The sequence below is a fragment of the Mauremys reevesii genome, linkage group 1, assembly GCF_016161935.1.
Source record: "Mauremys reevesii isolate NIE-2019 linkage group 1, ASM1616193v1, whole genome shotgun sequence".
NCBI lineage: Eukaryota > Metazoa > Chordata > Testudines > Geoemydidae > Mauremys > Mauremys reevesii.
In genome coordinates, this window is record NC_052623.1 from 170,485,252 (window position 1) to 170,505,985 (window position 20,734).

The 20,734-nt window shown below is 41.2% G+C and overlaps 1 protein-coding gene across 2 annotated transcripts in view; it reads left to right on the top strand.

Annotated features, from left to right (window-relative positions):
* The window catches only part of GRIK1 (glutamate ionotropic receptor kainate type subunit 1), a 244,174-nt gene that overhangs the window by 214,392 nt on the left and 9,048 nt on the right, over positions 1 to 20,734 (top strand). For both annotated transcript variants that reach the window (XM_039520738.1, XM_039520739.1), the window contains 3 exons: positions 1,830 to 2,047; positions 13,669 to 13,894; positions 17,849 to 18,099. In XM_039520738.1, coding sequence (XP_039376672.1) covers positions 1,830 to 2,047; positions 13,669 to 13,894; positions 17,849 to 18,099 — 695 coding nt within the window. The remainder of the gene's footprint in view (positions 1 to 1,829; positions 2,048 to 13,668; positions 13,895 to 17,848; positions 18,100 to 20,734) is intronic.

Genomic DNA, 20,734 nt, shown 5'->3' on the forward strand with positions numbered 1-20,734 from the left:
CAAACATAAATCTGGATGAATCTGCAGCTCTTGAAATGATACATTAAGATTCCCTAAATTAAATAGGAACCTCTACTTTTAGACTGTTGGCCTAGTTTAAAATCAGTGCAACACAAAGGCTACACATGGCAGGAAGTCAGCTTTGCTGTTACCTCTCATAATTTGGTAGCTACATCAATGTACTCAGAGCCCTCGGCTATGCTTAGCTCTGACCTTTAAGAGAGATGTACATATATTTATAAAAAGCTACATTAAATCTGTTTGCCTGTGGTTTGGAAGATTATTACCCTTTCAACTTTTGCTCAAATTGTATAGAGTTTTTATGTTAAAATCTTCCAAGGCCTTAAATACTTTCTGTGAAATGTCTGAAGTTCCTAATCATTAAGTAGATGAGATGACATAACACTTCAACAACAGGGACCTTTCTCTAACAATAATGAATATTAGTTAAATCAAATTCTGTACACACTCAGACCCCAGTTCAGCCAGCACTTAAGCATTTGCTTAAGTCCATCCTTATTCAACAAAACACTTATGCACTGTGCTTAACTCTGATGTAAAACTGAAGTCAGTTGACTATAAGCACACAATCAAGTGCGTGTCTGAATCTGGGCCTTAAACCCCAGGCAATCCACTGAAGTCAGCAAGGTTGCATACTGTGTCAGTCAGGGCAGAATTTGGCTCGTAATGTTTAGGAGTACTTTGCTTCACAGCTGGGATCAAATTCAACCCTCCTGAGTCAATTATATGCCCTTAAAAAGTAAAATGAAACATACAAATTATCCATTTATTGTCCTAGTCTCACAATGTGAGATGTGCAGTCAGATATGCTCATGCCATTTCAGTCAGCATTCTGACCTTTAAACTGGGATTAATTTATTATTCGTAACATTGCACCATCATGTAGAGATCCAGAAGGGACTGCACTTGAAAACTAAGTATAGGCTTATAAGACTACATATTTTAGGTCTTGACCCCTGCAGCCCTTATTCATGTGAGTAAGTCCTACTGACTTTACTGGAACACTACTGACTGCAGTGATACTGTTTGTCTGAGTGAGGGCTGCAGGACCATACATACCTGGATGTGTAGATAAGAGACACAGGGCAAAGCATCTTTTTAAGCACTTCCTCTAAGTGGTGAATGGGATACAGTAGAACCTCAGAGTTATGAACTGACCAGTCAACTACACATCTCATTTGGAACCGGAAGTACACAATCAGGCAACTGCAAATACCCCCCACCCCAAAAAAAGCAAATACAGTACAGAACTGTGTTAAATATAAACTACTAAGAAAATAAAGGGAGAGCAGCATTTTTCTTCTGCATAGTAAAGTTTCAAAGCTGTATTACATCAATGCTCAGTTGTAAACTTTTGAAAGACCAACCATAACATTTTGTTCAGAGTTACGAATAAACTCCATTCCCAAGGTATTCAAACCTCTGAGGTTCTACTGTATTGTTCTTCTGAAGATTTAAGGCTTAAAGCCTCATTAGAGTACTTGTAACAAGCAGTTAAGATACAGATAAATGGCTAGTATAGCTTGCTAGGAGTCTAAAAGGTTAACTCCAAAGGTGACATTATCTCAAAGACAAATTGGTGTTCAGACCCATGGATAATCATGTGTTTGTTAGGTATCATGGCATACATCCCCTTTAAAGTATGTTACCATTATAAATGTTATCTGTACATATGTGAGATTACTGTGTAGATTTCTTTTATTATTCCGTGGTTCATAAATGTATTATGCTCCTAAAAATAATCTACTGCCAGAGAAAGACTTCTTTCAACATGTTTTAATATGATTGTTTTGATGATATTATAACAGGATCAGAGCTGATGCCTAAAGCTCTTTCTACCAGAATAGTTGGAGGAATATGGTGGTTTTTCACCTTAATCATAATCTCATCCTACACTGCCAACTTGGCTGCCTTCCTGACAGTTGAGAGAATGGAATCCCCCATCGATTCAGCAGATGATTTGGCAAAGCAAACCAAGATAGAATATGGGGCTGTTAGAGATGGATCAACAATGACCTTCTTCAAGGTAAAATAGCGCCAGATGGTTTTGCACTGTCAGAATTGTAACCTTTCACTAATAGATTCTGAAATGTGGAACGGAATGAGAAATTTTGAAAACATTCGTTTAGTAAAATTAAGCAGTTATAACAAATCCCTAATCCACAGAATGTCCTCCAGGAATCTAAACATGAGTGACGGGGAAGGTTGTTACATGCATGTTTCCTTCTGCCAACCAGCAGGAAATTGCCACAAACAGATTACAGTCTGACACTGTATCACCTTTAGTGAAAGGTCCTCCGTACTGTAGCTGCTCCCTAAGAATGGAGGGCTCGGGGCAGCTTCAATCTGGAAAGTCCCTTCTAGAACAGGTCCAATAAAAGAGGGGATAAAGGACTCTGGAACAATGTACAGGCACAAAGTCTCTGTTGGAATAGCCCCATGCCTTTAGTGAAACCCTCAAGATCTATACAGTCTGGGGCCCAACCACCTCCTCCTTTTGAGAAAGGCAAACCCATGCCCTAGCCAAAAGAATTTAGTGAAAACACTGCGAGGAGGACCTCCACAGTTTGTATTTGTACCATCAGGGCCCATTACCACTAGCTATTCTTCACTCTTCAAAAAGGGGGCTGTTTGGCCTGAAGTTTATAATAAGTGCACCATCTAAGATAGCTACTCGATCTTGCAAAGCAATTGGAAAAATACAAAATAGTTAATTTACTTTTAAAAATATTTTATATAAAGAATATAGATTTTAAATTTAATATATATAATTATTAAGTGAGAGCATTTTCTAGTGCAATTGCTTCAGTAGATAATTAAATTCATTTTGATAATCAGCTTTAATTACATATAAAATGAATGGATCTCAAAATGTCAATAATATACCAACTAGTTATAAATATGGAAAATGTACAAAAACCATACCATGGCAATTAGCACTAATTAGCAGCTTTGTTCTCACACCCAGGAGGAAATCCAAGGATTGAATGTACCTAGGTAAGTATTAATATCATGCTCCTCAGTATGGTATCTGAGCATCTTTTAACTAACCTTTAGGAAGCAGTCCTTCCAAAGAGAATGAGAATGAGTCACATTGGTGAAACAACATGTGGGAAAAATAGCTTCTGCTACCTGTGTCATAGATGTTCTGTGAATGAACATTTCAGTTTCTGGTGTTATCAGTTTGACATCTTATGTGAGTATTTTAAAAAGGTCTGTGGCAGACCTGGCAATTTAACCCAGATGCCTCAAATCCCAGTGCAGTACCTTAACCACAAGACTATCTTCAGATGAAGAAAGATGTTTTATATACAAATAAAAGAAAGTAATGGATTGCAGTTCAAATATTTGGATCATATCCCCAAACTAGTAATTTTCAAAAAGGATTCTACAGTAGTTTGCTACATCTTACATGGCCACTCTGTTTTTAGCAGTTAAGGGTAAATTCCTCTCTTGCTGCCCCTGCTTACTTCCATCTATCATTGCGGAGCGGTGACTGTGTATTTGAATAAGAGAAAAAACAATGCTTTTTTCAAAGCCTGATTATTTAGTCAGTTTTTGAAATGACAAGTTGAAATCTCTATTAACATATGCTGGGAAACAGATCAAGAACCCTAGGAATTGTCTCAAAGTAACTACAAAAGCAACAAAGAATCCTGTGGCACCTTATAGACTAACAGACGTTTTGCAGCATGAGCTTTCGTGGGTGAATACCCACTTCTTCTTCGCATCCGAAGAAGTGGGTATTCACCCACGAAAGCTCATGCTGCAAAACGTCTGTTAGTCTATAAGGTGCCACAGGATTATTTGTTGCTTTTACAGATCCAGACTAACACGGCTACCCCTCTGATAAAGTAACTACAATATCACTTATTTTAATAAGGAACACCTATTAGGCTGGTTAGTACTTTTTGCTACTACTTAAAAGACCCCAGTAAAATTCCTTAGCCCATTTTCCTCTCATTGGCCAAGAAAGGTCACCACAATGCAGGGCCTTGAAAGATGAATCTGCACAAAGAGGGACTCCGCAGTTGTGGCTCCTGCTCTATAGCAGAGGAAATCACTGCATACTCTAAGCATTGTGGAAATCAGAACAACTTTTCCAAAGCGGCTTCGTTTTGCACTGGCTTTTTATGACACAAATAAGAGGGTGGAATTTTGCAGGCACAAATAAAGATGAATCAATTTTTTAATTTTTTTTTTAGCATTTATACATCTAACTGTGGTTTCAAATAGGTAATTAGGTATCAATGTTCTACAAAATTCACCCATGCTTGTGTGTGTCTGCAATTATATGTGAATGATGAATGCTAGAAGTAATTTCTGTGGAGAATGGAGATGAATGAGTTGGAAGAATAAAGGTGATCTGGTGAAAGGTGCACGAAAAATGCAATTTCACATATCACTGCTACACATGCAATACAACTAATAAATTATATACAGTACCTCTTAGAAGAGCTAAAGAGATCATTGCCCCATTGTGCTAGGTGATGTATGAAAACAAAGTAAGGAGCCGGAGCCAGACCCTGCCCTGAAGAGCTTACAGCCTAAACAGATCAGAGAGACAAAGGGTGGGAAGGGAAACAGAAGTACAGACAGAAAAAATGACTTGCCCAAAATAACATACAGTAGGTTAATGGAGTTTTTTAGTGTGTAATTATTTGTAAAGCATCAGAGATGTACATAGTACTTTACAGACATAGAAGAGACAAATCCATGTCCCCAGGGTGCGTTCAGTCTAAATGTTATACATCCAAAGATATATATTATTTATAACCTACTATGTGTTATATGCCACTCAACATTTCTGCAAATCAGACACCAGACTCTCAAGCCGGGCACCCAGAAATGAGAAATACGGAACTGGTGAGCAGTTGTGAGAGGCTGGTTTAAATGACTTGCCTAGCCTCACATAGGAACAATGGCTCAGACACACAAAGATACATAGGTACTTAAACCCCTAAATTCCACTGCAAACCACAAAACTGTGGCTCTCACAAAACCTATACTCAGTTGGCACCTAAGTTTTCAGGGTAAAAGTTCCCCTGGTGCCTTCATTTCCGCCTCTGGGCATGTGCCTCACAATAGGCATCTGAATGTCTATCTCTTGTCTAAGTCCCAGAATGATCCAGAAAATGGGGGAAGATAGGTGCTCCTCCCGCTACCTCACCTGTGGAGCCTGAGCAGAGGCTACCTACAAGATCAGTCCTATAGCAAATTTGTGAGAGAATGTGGTAGTGTCTCCCGTATCACTTTTAGCCTAGTGGTTAGCACACTCACCTGGTATGTGGGAGACCCAGGTTCAGTGCCCCCCTCTCTGTCAAATAGGGGAGAAAGGATTTGAACAGAGATTTCCCCTCTCTCTCAGAAGATTACCCTAACCACTGAGCTATGAAACATTCTGATGTAGGCTCAATCTCTCCTGTTGAAGCTGTTCCACTGCAATTCCTAAATCTTTTTGCGGATCACTGTGTGTATCTGGGCCTTTGGGGCAGAGAAAGGGATAGAATCCAACCCTCCAGGGCGGCATTCAACTGCCTTAACCATGAGATCCTTTTCTTGTAATTCCCTGCCACATTCACCATGCATCTTCCTACTTCTGCACCAAATGGAGCAGGAATCCTATGGACAACAGTCTGCTAAACTACACAACCCTGATTCACCCCCAAAGCAGATCCATTTTATGCACTGACTGAGGCAATGATCCTGTGGAAAAAATAGTTATGTGATCATGTAATTAAAGACTGTCATAATGCATATGCACAAGGGGGCTGAATTAAGGTTTCCCAGGCTGTCTTAGTTCTGGCATTTCCTAACTTCTGAGTGCTTGACTTCGCAACCTTGATAATGTTCTTTTAATATAGTTTTTAGTGTGTCATTTCCTAGGATTTTAAAAAAGTAAACTGAAAAATTAGAAGTTCCATCAGGTGGCATCACATTGACACCCACACGGGTCATCAGCAGGATTGGAACCTTTAGATCCACCACAAAGACCTCTGCCACTTTAGCTAATGGAGTAACCAATAGTAGCAGTAATAGGTGGGCCTCCTTTATGTGACCACAACTAAAGGGGAATGGGACACTTTGCCAGTAGGTTTCACAGATATTTGCTGACAGCAGGGGCATGGTGGGACTCAGGAATCTTGGGTTCCACTGCAGGCTCTGGAAGGGAGCATTCTTTAGTGGGCACAGATTCTTCTGTCCCACCCCACCAACCTGCCCCAGTACCATTCTCTTTACCTCACCGCTCCCTGTCTACATTCCTCATGTTTCTCATCCCAGTCTTCCTGCCCAACCATTCTATTTCCCTCCTTCCCAGCTCCTCCTTTGATTTGCCTCTCCCCCCACCCCAGCCTCCAGTTTCCTCCACCTAACCACCCACCCACACCCCTTGGCTGCACTGGCTCCCAGTTCCAATCTCCCCCTCTATCTAATTTCAGTGAGCCCCTTTGGTCCTTCTCCCAAGTCCTTGTCCAGCCAGTCCTACAACCTGGCTTCTCCTCAGGTCGGTCTCCCATCACCTTGTTCCTCCATCCCAATGGTTCTCAGTTCCAGTCTCCTTGCCCAGTCTTCACTCCACTTACTTCCCAGTACCCATCTCTGCCCCTGACTGCCAGTTGCAGTCCCTGTCTCCCATCCCCCGCAATGCCCAATCCCTGCCAGGCTCCTTGTCCCAATCTACTTCACTGCTCCCCAGAGGTTCAACTCTTGTTCCCTCTGCATTTGAATCTGACAGCTTCCTCCTCCATGCTACCTGGGCTGCGGGGGTGGGTGTGTGTAGGGGTGTCATTGAGAGCACAGGAGACATAAGCTCCATACTCTCAGTTCAGGCGCCCAGACCCAACACAGCCCAGAGCCGCAACAGCAGGGAAAGTCCTGCTCAGTCCAGGCTGGTGCATGCCCAGTGATGGAATTTAGGGGGAATTTAGCTGCTAAAATCTGAGAAGTCTTTATTGAGCATGTGCAAACTGTGATTTTTCAAAGGCTTATAACTTTCTCAAGTTTGAGCAGATTTTCATTAGGGTGTCAAGAGGCACATCCTGGACAAAGGACACTCCCTACAAAATTTCGAGTCTCTGCTCCACAGCATGGGGGCACTAGAGCTTTTCAAAGAAAAGTTCACCAGTATGTAACATGGACGAAGCAATTTATTTTTCTCTAGCCTCATTCTTGGAAACAAATAGTTTGGGCTAAAATTTTCCAAGGCAAAAGAAATCACCCTGAGGCTGACACTAACCATGAGAAATATAGGCCAAACAGTCAAATGCTGGCAAAGTTTAAAGCACAGGGTCTTATAATGGGAAGTGTCAGTCAACCTTATCAATAGGCAGTTCTACCAGCCTCCGCTGTAATTTTATATATATGAGTTATACATTACCATGTAAAGTCAGGGAAGAGCTGGCTTACTTCTGGGGGAGGAAGAAGGAAATGGTGTGATTTCCCTCCCCAGTGTTTCTAAGAAATCATTTCAGACCTGACCCTGCATTGTGTTGACAGTTCTCAACTCAAGGGACGTCACTGGGAGTTGACGGCCCTCAGAGGATTGAGTTCTGTGGGCCCATCATGATTTATAGTAAAGAGCCGATTTTGCAAAATATTTCAGAGCCACAGTAGAGACAAAGGGCAGTTATATTTTAAATTTAAGCGCAAGCCTTCCTATTTTATTTTTTGAAATAAAACTTTCATAGGATAGAGGAGATATTTAGATATCAAAAAACATATTTCTCCCTCAGATGATACTGCAGTCTACTGGCATCAAGCTGTTTCCCAGCTTGCAATACTGCTAGCTGAATGGGGCACGGTGGATAATATGGTAACCAGCAGGGTGTGAGGTTCAAGTGGCTCAGTTAAAAGAAAGGCTTTGTCCCTCAAAATAGATTCCTAGGAAACTCATAATAGGAAGAAAAACAGATGGATGGGAGCCAAGCTCACTGAACTAGACGTCTGCTGTAACAGGTGGGGGAAGTCTAGGAAATGTACAAAAATCTCCAGGCCAGGTGAAGCGGGAAGATAATGGTTTTCAGTTCAAGAGAACGTAAGTGCTCTGAGTTTAACGCGTGATCAGATATGGATAGCCATAAAAGATCAATGATGATTAGGCTCACAGTGGAAGTTCTAGAGGGGACATAGGAAAAAGTCCTGTTCCTTTGCAGAAAGTTACTGTGGGGGAGATGTGGTCTTATTGAGTTCACAAGGCCCAGGGTTCCCAGAGGGCTATTCCAGACCAGTCGGGCTAGAAGGCAGTGAGTGGGTGGGGGGGATGGTATTGGGCTTAGTGGACTCAGGGAGTGCCCAAATATTAGTGCAGTGGGGTCAAGTCCAGGCAGGTAGTGTCCTGTCCACGAGCCTGGTATGTTTTCTTGGGGAGAGACTAGGAGCAGTTTCCTCCCCTTCAGAAAGTGCTGAGGTGATCAGGGAGGTCACTCGTGGCCACCAAAATAGAAGCAAGGCATGCAGCAGCAGCCACAGCAGTGAGTCTGGGTCTTGTAGCAGCAACATAGCTCTTCAGGAGCTTAGCCCTGACTAGGTTGCAAGGAAAACAGCGCATACAGCGGGCACTCTTTAAAAGTGTATTCTCTTTTGGAAGATAATCCTTGTCTTTAAAATGGGAAATGCCAGTAGAATCAATCTCTTTCAAACCTGTAGAAAATTTCAAGGCACACCCACTGTTCCAGACTCTCTTTGTGGTAAAAGATAGGTGACCAGGTGTCATGTGCCCCACATGAGACGCGGAGCCATTTTCTGGACTCTCCTTAGCAGTCAGTCCAGATTGGGATGATTAGTTTTAATCTATGGAATGTAAGACATAGATAATTCCTTAAAAATAAAAAGAACTAGGAGGAGAGGCAGAAGTGGAAAGGGCCTGCAGAAAGAAATCCTAGGATCAGCTGGACTCTAGAGAAAGCCCAAGCTTAAATTTATAACTTGTTTAAAATAGTAAAAGGAAACCCGAAGAAGGGGGTATTTTTAGAAGCTAACGAGTGTATAGGGAATATGGTAGGAGCAGGTTGGGAAAACATGTTTACATCACTTGTCCCACGCCCACTCACGTTCCTGTTGTTGGTTTATAATACACACAGAATACAAACACACACACTTCTGAGCATATTTCCACTCATGTGTGTTGAATACCTTATACTAGCTTCAGTAGAAACTCCAAGCCGCTACACATTTCTCAAAAAATTTATTTTAGAATAATAGCAGCTTTAAGAAATGCAAGCATCTATCTCGTCTAGAGCTGTGCAAAGACAGGCCATTCCATTTCATGGAAGATCTGTTTCAAAATCTATTTTGGTCCAAGTAGGACCCCCACAAAATTGAATTTCTTCTCAGAGGCACCACAGCACTCCACATAGCAGGCTGCCCTGGGGCCGCAGACCTTGGAAATCTGGTTCCCCAGCAGCTGAGTAGAAACATGCTTGGGTTCCATCAGAACTGTCTCCACAAAATGCTTCAGTTTTGCTAAGTCAGCAAATTCTGATGAAAACCTGTCTCATTTGAATTTTTGCAACCAGCACTTCTTGTAATTCTATCCGTTTGTTCTGTTTTCTCACTTTATTTTTGGCTCATCTATAATAATTGATGTTTAATGTCCCATTCTGAAGCTTGCAAAATCCTGCCTCCTGCTATGCATATACAGCTCCATTGAAATCAGTCAGTCCTGTATCTGCACCCAAAAGGCAGAAATTTGAATTTCATCCTTAGTGGAGAAATGTGTGTGAGAGGGGGCATGGCAGCGGGGTGGAAGTGGGAATTAGCACAGCAGGAAGCTAGAATATCTCTCACAAACTCATCTGCATACAGAATACATTATTCCTATAACCTCTATAGGTCTGTATCAGTCTCAAAACTACCCTATTAAGTGTATCAGTTTAAAAAATATATTCCTAATTAGGGTAAAAAATAGCTTATACTAATTGAGAAGAAACTGAACAGATCTGTTTAACCTTCAAAGTTTAGCATTGTCCTCTGACTGAACAAACTTAAGAGTAGAATTAGAAGAACTATTAAGGCCCAAACTTCAGAGTCAAAGAAATTTTGCTTAAAAGTTTAATACTCAGCCAAGTAGGAAATCAATATCTAATATGAGCTGCCATGCAGAATAGTGTTTAATAAGAACATACTAACTCTACCCAATGAACCTAAAAATGGTCTGAGACAGACTGACAATATCCTGCACAAACCTTATAACATTAAGATAAAATGTATTGAATTAAGTTAAACCTTATTCAATTTGGGTTCATACTTTTGGGGGTCCATTGTATTAGAAAGGCAATTGTGTATGTGTTTGGTGGCATTATACGGTACCTTCTCTAGTAAGGAGGGAGATGCTAATGCATTTCCTTTGTTATCAACACTTTGAAACCACCCCCCTGAGGTGCACATATACTCGTTCAAACTAGATTCTAGGGACCAACAGACAAAGAAAGGGGTTTTGGATAAATAGCCTGGTTTTAAACTGGCTCAGGGCTTTCTTCCTGATCCAGCAAACAGAGAGGACCCCTGGTTCACAGACAGCCCCAGTCCTCAGGGTAGGGTTGGAAGGACTGGGCCTATTGAGGCTCCATAAGACTGGGTGCTTGTTCTGAGTTGAAGCTGTGATGAACTTGTAACCACAAGCCAGTGCCTTGGGTGTGGGTTTAAAGAACTGCTCCTACCAGAATATGTTTTCTACTGTAGTACTTTTTACCTTCAAAATAAAATAGGGTTGCAGAGAAAGAACTATGTGGTACTTTTAACTATAGCAATTACACTTATTAATTATCTCTGAAGACAAAGCCTCTCTCTGCTGGGAACAATGAAGCAAACGCAGGGAACTGTAAAGCCTGGACATACCCCAGTCAGAAGAGAGAGAGACACAGGTCTCCGCTCAAGAGAGGCAACCAAATGGAAGCTGGAAGCTTGAGAATGAACCAGTGAGCAGAAATACAGGTTCCGTTATCCCTGACCTGTGACATGGTCAGAAGAGTGTTACATCAAGACTATTCAGATGAAGGAAATGAGATTATGTGGTTTTACTACTGTAGCAAGCTGGAGGAAGGACTATGGGTTGCAGACAGGAAGAATTTGGAGGAATCACCAAGAAGTCAATCTATGTGCCCTTGGCTAAGAATGTTACATTGCCACTGGAGCAGCTCTCTTAATAAAGAGCCAGCTTAGTTTACTGGGAACAGAATCCTCACATTACCCAGCACTTGGCACAAGAAATAAATACAGTAATCATTTTCAGTGTAGCCTGAGTCCCCAGACAGAAGTGCCCATGTCCACAGATCTGGCTACAGGCAGCACCATACTGCTGTACATTTTACTTTTACTTTCCTTTTCCCCAGCCTATCAAAACCACATTAGCCTGGAGCCTAACTACTACTAGGGTGGGGAGACAATGCAATATTCACAAGCACTCAGTAACCAGTATGGGTAAACAGATTATGTCTTGCATCTCTTGCCGAAGCACCTAGATGCCTCAACCAAGATTGGGGCTCCCATTAAGCTAAGCATACAAACTGAGGTAGAGACTCTTAATATCGAAGAGCCTGTGACATCTAAATAGACAAAGGGTGGGAAGGGGAAGCAGAGGCACAGAATGGTGAAGCAACTTGCCCAAGGTCACACAGCAGGTCAGCACCAGGCAGAGACAAGGAACAAAACCCTATCTCTTCTTGTACTCACAGCTCAGCACCCACTCTACTGCTAGCTCATTAGTCTTAGAAAGAGGTACTTCTTGGTTGCTGTAAAAATAGACATTTAAAACAAGGACTCTTACAGCAGGGATTGTGTTTCTTGTTCCAGATTCAGAGAGAGAGAGAGAGAGAGAGAGTGTGTTTTTTCACTTGGATCCTTTCTGTGAGTTTAAGTAACAGAAAATGCACCAGGCTAAAGAACAAGTCTTTTTCTAATAGCATTTGTATTTATGTGACGAGAGGGGGGATGCTACTTGGGAAGCTGTGAAGTGTTTGAAATTTCAACAAAAAATGAAAATGAAACCTCCAATGTATTAATTACTCATTCTGTAAATGGAGAACAGACTTTCATTTAAATCATTGATGGGGTAGCCTTAGTCAAATGATGCAATACAGCCTGGTTGTCTGTCTGAGTGAAAATAGAACAGAAAGATGTCCAACAGATGGAAACATCCATAACACCAGTGGCTATGCAGGAAGTACTATCCTAAAGTGCAATGGAATGCTCTAGAGAATTAAAGGGAGAGAGAGAGAGCAGACACAAAAATGATGGCACATTGATTTTTGGCTAAAACATGATATTAATAAACTGATTTCAGCTGCAGTGATGAGTGCAACAACTTTTCTATCCATGTACAAATGTGTAATTGGACCGTACAGTTGCAGTAGTTTTTCATTTTTGTAAAATGGGTGGGAAGCTATGAAGCGTTAAGACAAAATACAGGTAATATGGACAAACAATGTATAATGGTGCTCTAACCTCTAGACCAAATCTCAATTTGTAACTTTAAAAAAAAAAGAAAGAAAGAAAGAAAAAGGGTGTTTAATATAGCATGACTGAGTACAAAAAAAGAAGCAGGGAATAGTGTTAATACAGTGCAAACACTTCAGGTTTGATTGTAGCTACAAGAGAGAGATGCACACTGAGCCTATGGGCAGTGTCTCACTGACCCAGGGAGCTCCAGGAGGAATGGCGCTTAAGGCAGCATAAAACCTCTTGTAGCACCCGAGGTGAAGAAGGGAGTGTGCACTGGGCACCATCCTCAAGGATTGTGAAACCTGCTCACCACTGTGTTCAGTTCATCCCTTTCTCTTGTTCCCCTCAAGGGGCGCTAAGAAGGGAACAGTCTTTGAGCTCCCTGGGATTGTGCCTGGCTCTTAGGAGAGGAGCATCAAGAACACTCCTTATGTACATCCTCTCCCTCCTCCGAGCACCTCGGCAGGGACCGGGCACAATCTATTCTTTAGTTTTATTGTTTAGATGGTATCATGTTACATGGCATGATCTGAAGCCCAGATCTCAACACATTAAGGCCCATACCTGCTCCCTTTGAACGCAATGGCAAAATGCTCATTGGTTTCAGTGAGAGCAGGATTAGGCCCTTTATGTTCGCTGTGGTGGGAGGCAGAAGCACAAGTGTATCAGGGCATCTTGGCTTTTAAGATTTCACTTCCTTCTCATATTGTTTCAAGCTTCCTTGTGGAGTGCACGACTTACAGACTACTGGCAACCGGATAAATAGTACCCTATTTATCAGCTTTTGGAACACGGTGTGGTACTACTGCCCAACGAAGAGGAAACAATGTCCCACAATGCAGCAATCTCAAACACTCGCTTACATGTAACCCAGCTAACTAATTCATTGGGATCATTGTAACATCTTACATTTATAGAGCACCGCTCATCCAAAAGGATCCCACAGCTCCTCCCAGGTTACATGGGAACACTGAAATGCTGGCACCTCTAGGGCAGGAGGCAGTAAGAAACTAGCTCACAGCACACTGCACAGTGTGAAAAGAGTGTGTGTGGGGGGGAGAAACGCTTCCAGGGAGTCTGAAAGAGTCCTCTCTCTGTCCCTCCCAATTCAAGAGGTGTTATTGACAACATTCACGCTAAAGCGTAGGAATGTTTTGCAAGTATACGTTGAGAACTAACATTTCTGCTGAATCCACTTTCCTTCCTTAGAAATCCAAAATATCAACATATGAAAAAATGTGGGCATTCATGAGCAGCAGGCAGCAGACTGCGCTGGTGAAGAACAATGATGAGGGAATCCAGCGGGTGCTCACAACAGACTATGCCCTGCTGATGGAATCAACCAGCATAGAATACGTGACTCAGAGAAACTGCAATCTCACGCAGATCGGTGGACTGATTGATTCTAAAGGCTATGGCGTGGGAACTCCTATTGGTAAGATGCATTAAAGATAATTAACGATGAGCAGACCTCAAGAGGTTCTGGGAAGTTAAATCTGGATGCCCATTAGGAACTTTCTGTAACCTTTGAGCGCCCAGGATCCTACTTTCATTCAACGTCTCCCCTCTTGCCTCAGCTACAGCAATGGCTCTACTCAGCAGGGGCAAGAGGGTGGCTTGTAAGCAAGTGAGCAAAATTAAAGTGTAGAGCGTGCCTTCAAGAAGCAGTCAGTTGGCCTGCTGCTCTTGTGGATAAAAGGTCCTGTTCACAGGTGACGGGGTGCCCTCTGCTCCTCCCTCCCATGTTATTAAACCATGCTAGCAAGCCAGATTACATATTTGTATATATAAAGATGGGGATGTGGGGGGAGAATCAAGGTAAATGTGATCTCCAACATAGGTGCCCCTTGGAAAGCTGCATGAAACGAGACAGGATTGATGTCGCACCGTATGTGCCATTGCCTGTGCACTTTAGTAGAATAGTCTACAAAGTTTGCAAAGTTTGCAATGATTTTAGAGCAATATGTAGGGACTATAAGAAGCCATTGCAAGACTATATTCCTACATCAAGAGTCTCAATGCTTCGGGTGCATTCTTAAACCCAGCTCCCTCACTTCTGCCAATAAGCAGTTGCCCTTTTCAGTGGATTTGCTTGCCTTGCCCCTGTATGTTTCAGTACTTTGCCAGTTGTACATATTTAAAGAGAGAGAGGATATTTTCCACACAAAGTGGGTCCTTCTGCAAATGGACATTGTATAGCCAGTTCTTTTTCTAGTTTAATATATTTGTCCTGCTTAGTCATGCACTTGCCCCACCCATGTCTCTTCTCAGTTTACATCAGCGTAATTCCACTGACTTCAATGGAATTAGCTATAGATTTACACTGGTATAACTGTTCACAGACTTTGGCCTTCCAATTTCTTCTTTGGCCATCTTTGAGTGAGGTAGAACCACACGGAGTACACATACCCCTAGGGGTACATAGTGCTCTTCCAAGGGGTGCATCAACTCATCTAGATATTTGCCTAGTTTTACAATAGGCAACATAAAAAGCCCTAGCAAAGTCAGTACAAACTAAAATTTCATACAATGACTTGTTTATACTGCCTTATATACTGAAATGTAAGAACATTTATATTCCAGTTGATTTATTTTCTAATTATATGGTAAAAATGAAAAAGCAAGCAATTTTTCAGTAGCAGGGGGCTGTGACACTTTTGTCTTATGTCTGATTTTGTAAGCAAGTAGTTTTTAAGTGAGGTGTAACTTGGGGGTACGCAAGACAAATCAAATGGTACAGTAGTCTGGGAAGGTTGAGAGCCACTGAGGTAGAAAGCCTGCCCCAGTATATTGAACTCTGCCCAATCTTAGCCAGAATTCCCTAGAGACAATATTGTAAAAATATTTTTCCATTGCTTATGTGAGAACAAACTTCTCTGGCTGAGAAGAATGAACCAAAAATCTAAAATATCCCAAAATAAAGGTAAATACATGGCAAGAATTTCATAGCAGTTATAAAACTGCCATGCTTAAACTAAAAACAATGAAGGATAATTGAAACAGATGGTAATCCTCAGAGAGAATACATCCACTGGAAATGCAGCTGTGGAATATATTGTAAGATGTTTCTTGTACGATGAATATATTGTTTTAGAAAGATCAGTTAGGAGTCAAAGATATATAGAATATATGTACAAGTCTCCACGTATCTTGAAATAAACCATTCTAATGTCATATGGGCAATTTTAATAAACAATTAAAAGTTGAAACTTGCCCTAGACAAGGTATGCTGCAAAGATACTCCCATAACACACATGAATTCCCAAAGGAAACGGGCTCAGTTGTCTTCTCCCAGTATCCAAGACCATCCCAACATGTTATTTCTAAGATAAACGTACTTTGAGTTCTCAGTATTTTTAGGACCAAATATTTAGCCAAGTCTGCCCTTGTGCAATCCTCAGAATTCAAATGCACAAACATGCCTACACTTTACAGGTGCAAACAGATGCCCATGCACTTCAGAAATTCTCATGAATGTGCCAAGTATGATCACAGTGTTGTCCTCAGACAAGTGGAAAAGAAAAATGTAATTCTTAATTTAAAAAAATCTGTACATGTAGCTGGGGACATGCATGGCTTTTAGCACTAGTGATGGCTGGAAAATGGAAATCCCTTGCTGTGAAAAATTTTGCATCTTTGAAAAAAATTTCAATCAAACAGGGGTAAAACATCAAAACTGAAATATTTTGTGGGAAAGGTTTTCAAGAAAAATCTAATTTCAGAAGAACCAAAGTGAAATTTTCCAGGTTTGCAGCTGTCCAGCTGAAAGAGTCTTGTCAAATTATAAGAGCCTGACCCTCTGACACCCAAATTGAATGTCTATACTGCAATTAAAAAACTGGGGCTGGCCCGTGCCCGCTGACTGGGACTCGCAGGATTCAGGCTAAGGGGCAGTTTAATTACAGTCTAGACGTTCCAGCTCAAGGTGTTCTGCCTCAGCAACTCAGAAAGTGAAATTGACATGCCAAGTATGGCAGGCAGCTGTCATTTTGATTTTCCTGATGGAAACTGATTTTTGGGGAGGGGGAGGGAGGAGAGAGACTGAAATGTTTCCACTGAAAGTTTCAGTTTTCCACACAAAAAAGGGGGGGGGACATTTTTTTATTGGAAAAATCATTCCAACATTTTTCCTTACCAGCTCTACTTATCACCTTAGCATCTGAGCAATCTCTACAAGTTTAAAAAAACAAAAAAACCACCACACACCAAGGCGCTCTCTTCCTTCCCTAGCACAAAGAGGCAGGTATAAGGGACGTTCACTGTGTTGTTTCTATTAGTGGTTTTTAGTGACTGTGTAAGATATGGGTTTTGCCTTTAGCTCTGAACTGAAGCAGCCAACACTTGTTTTTCCTTAGCACTTATCTGCTTAGTGCATTCTGAGATGACTAGTGCATAGTACGCAGGTAATGTTTAAAAAAAATATATGCAAAAGGGCATCTTAGGAGGAATTCAGTTGAACAAAGAAACGTTATTACATGCGTCAAACAAGCACTGATTTCCACAATTACTGCTGCCAGTGCCGGTGTGCTAGTAATTCTCATGCTAACTATTAACAGTGATTTGGGAGGTAGCTCTAAGCAAGCGGGTAGCTGTATTTCAACAACCTGAGAGGTGGCTCAAGTATTTTGCTATTGGCACCTATATGTTGGCAAAACTTTGCAGAATGCAAAGAAAATACAAGGCCAACTTCAGCTCTCATAACCGTCCAGCTCAACTGTCATAAATAAGGACACAAAGGTATAATTGAGGCCAGAACTTATTTAACTCACTGTGTGTTTTCTTACATTGTGCTGAGTTTTAAATACAAAAAAAATTGAAGTAAATTGAATAGACGTAAAAGTAGAGAGTCTAGGAGAATGTGGAATACTCAGACACAGAAAGGAATTTAGGGGAAAATCTGCTGCAATGCAGTGGTTTAGTCAAAGTCATAGAATTGGAAGGGACCTCAGGAGGTCATCTAGTTCAACCCCCTGCTCAAAGCAGGACCAATCCCCAGATTTTTACCCCACTTCCCCAAATGGCTCTGTCAAGGATTGAACTCACAACCCTGGGTTTTGCAGGCCAATGCTCAAAGCACTGAGCTATCCCTCCCCACCCAAGTCCCTTGTAGGCATCCACAGAAATCCCAATGCATTCCCAAATGAATAGCTAGACTTAAAGATCCCTCTCTTTGTCAGTCACCAATGCAAATTTCACTAGCTAATGCTATCCACCTATGAGAATATGAGAGAAATCCAAACATGAGCAGTCATGCACAGAACTGTTTTGGTTATACTCTATCAGGAATAATTTGTATTGTTACAAGGGTGCACTTTTGTCTCAAATGCGCATCCTCCCCACTCCAACAAATACTGCAACAAATACTAAATGGTTTCTTCTTGCTCTACAGGGTCTCCTTATAGAGACAAAATTACCATTGCCATTCTCCAGCTACAGGAGGAGGGGAAACTGCACATGATGAAAGAAAAGTGGTGGCGGGGCAATGGGTGCCCTGAGGAGGACAGCAAAGAGGCCAGTGCTCTGGGGGTTGAGAATATTGGGGGCATCTTTATAGTGCTTGCTGCCGGACTTGTTCTTTCAGTATTCGTAGCCATTGGAGAATTTATATATAAATCCAGGAAAAACAGCGATATTGAACAGGTGAGTTAGTTGTCTATTGCCAGCTTGTTTCTGGTTTATTTTTTAGGGCCTGGGGTTGCCAAGCCATAGGAGGCTGTACCATTAAGAGTCTATTCAGGCTCTCGTGCTGTTGAATCTTTGCCACGCATTTCTGGCACTAAAGCCACATACATTTATTAAATGAGAAGAGGGAAGTACCTCACACTCAATCCAATTAGCGTTGTTTAGTATGACTGTGCAGAAATTTCGAGCGTGGTTAATTTCTCAAACAGTTGTTGCTTGGTCTTAACACTTCAAACAAATGGACTTGGAAAGGAATAAAAACGGAAAACTGCAGCTCTCTCTATAGCTTCAGCATCATCCCTTTGGTAATAGCAGCAATCTGCTGGTCTGCCTCCACCAACACAGTTCTCTCTCACTCACTCACTCCAAAGCATTCCTTCAAAGCCAGGATTCTGCATGTTCCACAGGGAAGGGCAGGCCATAAAGTGGGGAGCCTTGATAGAAAGATGGGAGCCGCAGAACAGTAGGATCTGGCTTAAAAGTGATCCCTGGAATAACTCCATTGAAGGGTAATGAACAATATAAAAATCCAAGAAAATAAATATATGTAAACCAATACATGGATTTTGCAATGTTTGAGGAAATACTGTTCTGTTTTCATTATAGAACCTAGCACACACTAAATATGTTTAAGAACAAAACGAGATGAGAGCAGTACTACTGAGCACATGCCCAGATCCTGCAACAAATACTAAATAATTTGTTCTGCTCTTCAGGGTCTCCTTAGAGAGACAACATTACCATTTCCATTCTCCAGCTACAGTACAGTTACTGTCCTCAGTAATCTCTACTTTGTCCCTATGTCTTCCCTTGTCACTTCTCTACTGAGACCCCGATTCTGCCATCTCATCTTTGTAGGTGGATCCCCAGGGCCTGCTCAGCCCCCCATTTCACTTCTATGGGATTTGGCTTGGGAGCAGATTGGAGGCAGGCACCATGGCTTTATTTGTCTGTATGGCACTTATGTGCATCCAGCGGATCAGTTAGAGCCAATAAGTGTCAGTGACATCACATTAGTTTGGTCATCATGGTACAGGGATAGGCTTATTGCAGGATCAAGGCCTAAAATACTCTAAACTGCTCCATGCAGGCAGATCCCTGCACCTGAGCAGACCCACACTAAAGTCAATGGCGCTGCACCTGGAGACAGAGGTCTACCTATGTGGAGCGATTTGCAGGATCAAGGCTTTAGTAAGCCAAACATTTGGTATTTTAAGCATAAATCCAAGAGAACTGATGTACCTTGTATATATTGTTAATTTCTTATAAGTTTTAAAATCTTAATTACCAGTTTCAAAAACACGCAATGAAAAGAGGGTTTTCTCCAGCTCTTGACTCAGATAGGTTTTATCCATTATTCCATTTTTATATCCTTTTTGTATAAAAAAGCAAAGGTAATGAAGTTGATTAAAGTTTGTAAGAAAAATAATAATCAGATAAGTGTGTAGGACAATATTATTTCTGGAATCATAATTAATAGGCCAAAAATTGTATCCCAAGAAGACTATTCATTCACTTCTTTATAATTTGGGTGAGTACCAGTGTGAATCTTATGTGACAAGTTCAGTTTATGTGAAAATCCTGCTACTATATCACAGCAACATGCAATAGATGGTAGCCTGTCTCATCATAATGAAAATCTTCAGCTGCATTAGAGTAAAGTGGCGATATCACATATTACTATCACAGAATCTGTGGGAAATGACAGTATAAAAAGAACACAGAGTTTCATTATGACTATAAATTGCATATAATCTGTGAGTTTTTCTGTTTCCATAATAGTATCTTTAATTTAGAGCTCTCATTTTCATATTTTTTGTTATTTCACTTATTTATTTTTTCTCCATTTTTTTCCTGCATGCAAGGCCTTTTGTTTCTTTTATGGACTACAATGTAAGCAAACCCATCCATCCAACTCCACCTCTGGAACCACCTTATCTACGGAGTTAGACTGTGGCAAATTAATCCGAGAGGAGCGAGGGATTCGAACACAACCCTCAATTCACACTGTATAATCAGTAAAGGAAAAAGGTGTGTCCAATGGAAAGCATTCATCTTAAAAGAGTGTACATGACAGTGATCAAAATATTGCCTCACATATTAATAGCCTTAAAGCCTGGCTACTGTAGCAGATGGATCTCCAGGGTCCTGAGAATGTGAGCAGTTAGGTGCATATCATAGAATAAAAAATAGATTTTAAAAAAGTGTTAGTCTCTATAGAGAATAAGCCTCTTGTCATTCCTTTGGGTAGTTCAGCATTTTCAGGTAAGAAAAATGCATTTACCTTCTTTCCATCTTTCCCTTGCAGTACCATTTGCTGAAAGTATGATTTGCAGGAACTCACTCTTTAGTCTCTGCAGAGCATTTAGCAAAAAGTCCATGCAGTTATTTAGAAACCTCACAAATCAACAATCTGCAGGATTCCATTAACTCTCTGAAAAACCCATTCATGGCAAAGAGCCAGTGATTTTTAGCTGACAGCACTTTGTTCCCAGTGTCAAATATTTAATTAATTGTAATTCATCCATTTAAATTTCATTATACAACACCTCCAAGCAGCTTGTACTATTGTACCACTAAAATCACACTTAGG